Genomic DNA, 7491 nt, shown 5'->3' with positions numbered 1-7491 from the left:
TGGGGACATCAAACCATCAATTAAGTTGCGATGGGCGACGATGGTGTCATTGACTTAAATCTAAAGTCACATACATGTTGTCCAACTCAAACGCCTACAAAGAAGACGAATATAAAAACTAACATACAGATAAAAGTATCGTTCAATCTACAGTTGCCCAGATCTGCACGTCGCCGTGTTTTCACTTAATAAACCTTCACACATACAGCTGAGGTAATTAAATTCAAAAAAAGAAAAAAAAATATCAAGAAAGCCAATGTTAATAACATGATTTATTGTAATATATTAAATGTGTCTCAGAACTTGTGTCATTTTCATGATATTCAACTATTCAATTAATTATATGTGTACATTCACAGAACAGAAATTGAAATATATCTAAATAAATGTCGGTTAATGCATTATAGTCCTATTATACAGTATATGGTTATAAATGTCGTATAATCAGGACAGTTCAAACTGAAGGTCAATGTCACAATCCTTGGTCCATTCTTTATACAGTTCATTGAAATGCTCGTTGTCGGCGACAGTGAAGTACTCCTTCCATCCTCCAACCTTACCTGTGAATTGATATGTTGTACGTAAAGGAAATAGTTTTTAAAAACATGTCACTGCTAGTAAACGGCGTATGCTCCACTGCATGCTAACAATTTGTATTCAGGAGTTAGCCAGGCAAGCGTACACTGAGTGGCCTGTCAGTTTACACCGCTATAAAAACAGCAAATGTCAACATAGTAAAAATAATGACTGACATTAAATTAGCTATTCTGCTATTTTCGATTGATAACAATCTTTCCCATCATTTCTCGATCGAGTAATACAAACCCGAAATGTGTATTGGCGCCTTTCTCTATACCGCTGTCTCAAAATGTCCTCATTTCTATTTATGTATGTATGTATCTAATTCTATTTTGACTCTCAACAGCGGCGTTCGGTCTAGCAGTGTGGATAACAACTCGATGAATTCTGGCCGAGCGCCACTGTTAAAACTAAATAAAACACGTGGTCACTATGATGATCGATGTATTTGCTAAATGAAATCCAATTCGGAGACGGTAAGAACGTACATTAGTAAAATCGGCATAACCTACCTTTCCTAACGAATGGTGATGATTTTCCGGGGTCAACTTTCAACACATTGGAACAGTATTTGCTTTTAAGGGCCATCGGATTATTCTTCATGCTTTCAAAACAACAATGATGGGCGATTCTATCAACGGCATCGTCATCCAGCTTCGCTTCAAGAAAGCTTGCAATTTTACGAACGTTCCCCGCTAGGTCCTGGTGAAAGAAATTGAAACACAGACTTAAAGGTAGTTCTTTTCTAAGATACTCATTCTTGATCGTAACTACAGAGATTGTTGATTTCCTAACTACAAATCAGTATTAGTCGTGTTTTCGTTTGAAAAAAAATAAAACTTGTTTACCCGCTTCATGTTTTCATAAGTCAAGAATAATACATTACTCTCATGTCTTCGATTCCACCAGTGTAAAACATGATCTTTCCATAGTGTACCGTCATCTGGAGGATATACATAAAGAGTTAAAGCGCGGTAGTCGTCACGCTGCGCATGTGTGAGATATATGGGTCTCATATAAACAAAGAAGGCGACTTTGAATGTTGCGCAGATCAACGAGTACGAAATGAAACGTTTACAAGCTTTAATTAAGCAATTTTCATGTTATTGAAAGGTATCGAAGTCACCGGCGGTAATCAGTGCAAGTCGCGCCCAGGTCAAACCTCATACCTGTGATTTCCATTTGAAGAGCGCATTGGATTGTGGGAAAATCAATGTTTATCAACACAAATGTCGCACATGCGCAGCGCGACGACTACCGCGCTTTAATAATTACATGTAAAGCATATGATAGTTACAGGCTCATAACTCTATAATATTTTATTAAATTGCTGGCTGGGGTATAACATTTTGAATGATAGTTGTATTTTATCTCCCTGCTTAATTTTTGCCGCCTGAGATTGAAGGATGAAATTATCAGTATTTTAATACCATTTCATTCCTTTATTATTATTTTTAAATTCACTTGCGTGAACATCGATAGCACGCACCATACGTGCACTCGAACGCTTTGCGTGCAACTCAGCGAGTTCAGCCTATTTTCTTTTTATAAGTAATGTATATAGATTGCGTGCATAGATTATGCAATACATGATTATATTACTGCATACATACGTGAATGTAATGTAGACTGAACACAATTACAATATGCGGTTATTTTTGATTTTTTACATAAATTCCGTAATATGTATACAAGAAAATGGGCGTCGTGGTGAAAAGTAGGGTTTAACTTTAAGTTAGTAGATGGTGTACTTACAGAGTACAGTTTGTGTACCATTCTTAGCTTTGACGAAATCAGTTAGGAATGTGCTGAAACTTTCGTATGGTTTCTCGTTTACGACAGGCAATTCCTTCTGAACAAAATGAAAGCAAGAAACGGCAACATCTTTCGGATTTCTGGTTACGTAGATAACCTGCAATATATAGTAAAACACAAATTAAGGACTGTTACAGATAGTTTCAGTAATAAATGGCGCCCTCATTCATAAATATAGTGAGTGGTTGGTCAAAATGATGAGTCGCGAGCAGCTATTGGCTAAGCTTGTTGTACATACATTCGAATGTTATAGGAACCATTGGAGCTAAAGGGATATTGGGAGGGTGTAGAAACTAATGTTTGCAATGTCTGCTTGTAAGATGCTCCTTTGTTGTCTTCAGAATGCAGCCTGATGTTTGTTGCTTTCATGGTTGTTCAATAATGGATACAATTTTTGTGGTGGGTGGAAGATGTGATGATTGGTTGAACAGATACGGTTCTAATCAAATTTCGAAATAATGGCTTTGTATTGTTACTGTGGTGGCGGAACAGGGAGGCAGAGGGCGCAGTCGCCCCCTCGAACAATATGCTGGGGCGTCGCCCCTCCAAAATCAAGCTGAAACCCTTTGTGTCATCAAAATTTGCCTGCCAAAATACAGGAAATAGCTTTTCAGAGAGTCTAGATTTCAATTTTTAAGGAGGAGCATGCTCCCGGACCCTCTAGTAAGGTCGCGGCTTGGGCACAAGGTTGGCGAGCAGATCTCGCCCCTTCATACAAAATTTGGTGCCGCCGCCTCTGTGTTATGCTTTTAAAATAAATTGAAATATAAGGATATGGATTGTAAAATATGATGGTGGAATAGTGTATAACAAAGCTGGTTTTCGATATAAATATCAAATAATTTGTATATAGTATAAATCAGGTATAATTGACCTTTTAATGTAATAGCTAGGGCATTTGAGATGGTGTATTTGTATGTGTTTTGTGATAATTTACCAATGAAAGTGTTTTGGCTTATGTGACTGTCAAATCTGCCATGTCATCCCTCTTTCTACTATTGTAACTGGCCTACGTTTTACTTGATGCAACTATGCACATTGGTGACTTTCATTAATTACATCTGTAATTGAATGGTTTAAATTACTATTAGGTAATACACATCATTTAATAAAAATACCTTTGGTTTCTTTTCTTCAATCTGTTTTGGTAAATACTTCGCATGTAGATGACTAGCCATAACTCTGGGTGACTCTGTGGTGTTCAAATCGAAACCTTCTGGTAGACCAAACCCGACAACGAGGCGTTGGAGTTCCGGGTCACTTGACAGGACAAAATCTAAGTATGGTACTCTGACGTCAGATGGCGTGCCTTTAATGATTTCTGTGTCTCCGCCGTTTAACACCAGCGGTACGATTTCTTTCATCCATGTTGTGCCTTTGATGAAATAAAATAATAAAAAATTATTCCGGGATAAGGCAGCTGCAAAACATATATATATATATATGTGATGTAGATTCGTGTACCCAGTACATACCGTGCACCTTTCCCAAACCATGTATTAAAGTCAATACACTGAACGCAAGGGCATGTTATCATTATGTGAGGCCGACACGCAAGTATACGATATCAGTATACGGAATGTTGTCAGCAGCTTCTTTCTCAGTTACCTCTTACAGTTGCCATGACAACACGAGAAACTGATTATCTCTGGTATAGAAGCAATTCAATTATCTACACATGCTACGTTTTCTACATCCTCTCGTCATGCGCCTAATTATCTGCATTCGTGGCAATTACCTAAATGGAGGCAACACGCATGGCTCTGTGCTTTCATTGCCAATACAAAATCAGCTACAACATACTATTGTCGTCAATCTGATTAAAATCTGATGTAGTGTACGGGCTTTAATTATTTTGGCTATAAACTTATTTTAATTTTATTTTTTATTATTTTTGTTATTAATGCCATTTTATTTCATTATTTTACTTTGATTTTGATTTTGTGATTTTTTTTAATTCTGCCCTACTTACATCTGATCCGACGCCTATGTAAGTCCCGTTCAAATCTCGCGTAAGTAACAGCGAATCACAGCCCCCCTTTTATACAGGCTATCGGTTGCTTACTTTTCAGTGTATACGGGCAATCTTTCTGTACATTATATTTTGCCCACTTGAATAAACCATTAATAGAAAATTGCTAGTATATTTTTATTTGCAAAAGAAATTCCACAGCATTTTACAATTTTTGTCATTACATTGAATATTTGTTCACTTCCAACAAATGTGTACACTTCCAGATACATCTTCGCCAGCCAAGGTTCGTTCATTCAGTCATCGCTTCAATTTTACATCACTGAGCATAAGTATCTAGAATGGAAGCAAAAAATAAGTAAATCGTAATGATTAGAACACTGTAAACAGCTATAGTAAACAATGCAAACTGATTTTAAATTGTATAACGGTCACCGGCCCAGGCCACGGCATCGACGCAGAAAATTGGAGCAAACAAATATTTCCTGATCAATTGCGATGTGTTCCAAATAAAAAATATTTTATTCCAGTCCAAATCAGCTCAATTAATTTAATAAAGAGTTATTGTATAATGTACAAAATGTTGATACAATTTGATGAATTTTTACAGCTTCAATACCGTAGACGATTTTGGCCCGATCGTCAACAAAACATCACCCGTCTCCAGGGCAGGCGACTGGAAAAAGACACTGGTGTTCGGTCGAACCGGTGGAAACAAAATCGTCACTCCCAGAATAACTATGCGAAATAGCGATCTAAAGTCGAACCATTCGAGCCACAATATTAACATAAAAATGACTTTCGTTGCATTTGACAATGATAAACTTACCGAAAAGCCGTGTTATTCACGGTCGCTAACGTCGGTATAATCCGCCATTTTATTTGAGTGTGTTTGCCACCTGACTCTGCCCGGTGACGTCATCATGTGCGCTATAGAAGGAGGTCTGTGATTCGTTGACTAAAATCGTCGATAGTGGGTCTCGTTGAAATCTCGTTACATAGGCATCGGCTCAGATGTAGGTAGGGCGGAATTAAAAAAATCATCAAAATCAAAGTAAAATAATTAAATAAAAGGGCATTAATAACAAATATAATGAAAAATAAAATTAAAATAAGTTTATAGCCAAAATAATTAAAGCCCGTACACTACATCAGAATTTAATCAGATTGTATTGTCGTAAAAATACTGTCAATTTTATGAAAATATCACACAGGCCTTATATTCATAGCTGAAAACGCAATAACTCCGTAAATTACTCGTAATTTGTTTGATGTCGTACGAATTAACAAGAACAACTTCGAGGATAATATGAGGTTATTACGAAGATACCTCGAAGTATGCACGAAGACAGCGGTACAGCGGGGGTATCGATCGACGCGCAGCAGTAACAAATGCAAAACATAGAGCAGCGTTAACAAAATTGAGAGTTAGCGCCCATAATTTAGAAATAGAGAAAGGACGATACAAAAAAATCCTTGCAGTGCATTGACCAAAATGAGATTGGAGACGAAATGCACTTTTTACTGGAATGCAAGCTGTATGAAAATGAGAAGACTAAAATGTTGAAGGAAATAAATTTAATACATTGCAACAACACAAATACCAATAAATTGATTACAATGCTAACAAGCAATAACAGCCAAAAAATAACTAAACTAGCGAGCTACATCTATAATTGTTTCAGTGCCAGGGAAAATCATTTCAAAAACCTACATGCTGCAACTAAATAAATTATTTCTTTTTTTTGTTTTCTGTTTTAGCGCTTCCATTTTGCTACTTCCTCTGTTTTTCGTCTTTATTGTCATTTTCTTTTTCTGAGTCAATATCCAAATAAAATACGATTATGCAATAAAGATAAATATGTGCCATGGAGTTGACCACAGTATGCGGACGTGACACTTAAAAACACCTTTGATCGACACGATCAAAACTACGTAAACACTGAATATAAGTGTTCGAATCGGCAATGCATTCATTGTATGGCTCCATAGGACCGCTACATAAATGTATAACATCATAAAATTCTACACACGTTTCGAACGCTCTCTCTGCGTACAATGCGTCTATATTGGCAATATATTATGGTTTCAATATCGCTAACATGCCCGGACAAAGTCATGGTCTAAGAAACACTAGTATATGCCTTAACAGTTCAGACCCTATGTGTGTTAGAAGCGTGAGCCGAGTTCTGAACATCTGTAATAGATATACAATACATATACATGTACGCCATTTACATACATACAGTGACAGTGAAATGTACTATGCACCCACCAGACTTTGGATACGTTACGACAAAAATGTCATCCGTTCGTACTTGAAAGTTCCTAATCTTCTCGACCTGTAGGTCTGTCTTCGAATTGGCGATAGTTTCAGCATCGACCATCGCGAAAACCTGTGCTCTGAACGTGTGATGACTGTCGTCGCTTATCTAGGTCAGCCACGGATTCAAAACGTCTAGTGTGTGGTAACTTGCCTCTGAGTTGATGTGTCTACACCAATTACAGTGACGTAGCTTGTATCGCGAGAAGCACTAAGCAAGGGGTCATTTCGAGAGGTCAACCAGGGATTACTTCCACTATCTTGCTTTTGTTTATTCACAACGAATGGCTCCCATTGTTTGTCCGCCCTATTGAACTGTGACCGAAATGACCTTAGTACGGCGTGACAGTCAGCATGACACCTACCTATAATGACCTTTACAGAAATTATTATAAATATATTTGTATTTTTTTAAAACAGTAAATAGTACAATCGCAGTACTCATACAGATGAGTGATTAACAGAATAATCAGATTAATACACATAGGAACAGAGTCCTAAAGTAAGGGGAGTTATTTTACTAATCCTGCTAAAGTGCCATTGTAAGAGAAAGCGTAATTCATTCTAGGTTCATCGGATCATGGCCACACTGGATTGTTCAGAAACATCCATTATATCAGCATCGATGTATCGACGCAGAAAATGTGTCTAGATGGAAGCAGCTAGGAGCCATTGTTTTGATTCCGAGATCGATATAACGCTTATAACAACGGCATGTTAACGACTTTAGTATGTAGCTAACATATATGAACGCCATGCATGAGGTATAGCAAGATACCGATCAACATTTGTAGTCACTTGA

At 37.2% G+C, this 7491-nt stretch overlaps 1 protein-coding gene and 1 long non-coding RNA gene across 2 annotated transcripts; both read right to left on the bottom strand.

The window, feature by feature from the left end:
* Window positions 1-242: 242 nt before the first annotated feature.
* LOC100367177 (sulfotransferase 1C4-like) lies at window positions 243-6855 on the bottom strand. Its single transcript, XM_002739054.4, has 6 exons — window positions 6642-6855; window positions 3513-3769; window positions 2335-2491; window positions 1428-1522; window positions 1092-1281; window positions 243-560 (listed from the first exon to the last, which is right to left on the bottom strand). Exons 1-6 carry the CDS (start codon window positions 6751-6753, stop codon window positions 445-447), a joined length of 927 nt encoding a protein of 308 aa, XP_002739100.1. The 5' UTR covers window positions 6754-6855; the 3' UTR covers window positions 243-444.
* LOC146739254 (uncharacterized) lies at window positions 4530-5336 on the bottom strand. Its single transcript, XR_014930069.1, has 2 exons — window positions 5196-5336; window positions 4530-4702 (listed from the first exon to the last, which is right to left on the bottom strand). It is a non-coding gene; the product is annotated as an uncharacterized LOC146739254 (long non-coding RNA).
* Window positions 6856-7491: the final 636 nt, after the last annotated feature.

This window comes from Saccoglossus kowalevskii, chromosome 8 (genome assembly GCF_978046115.1).
Source record: "Saccoglossus kowalevskii chromosome 8, keSacKowa6.1, whole genome shotgun sequence".
Classification (NCBI taxonomy): Eukaryota; Metazoa; Hemichordata; class Enteropneusta; family Harrimaniidae; genus Saccoglossus; species Saccoglossus kowalevskii.
This window is presented reverse-complemented; position numbering and strand designations above follow the sequence as displayed.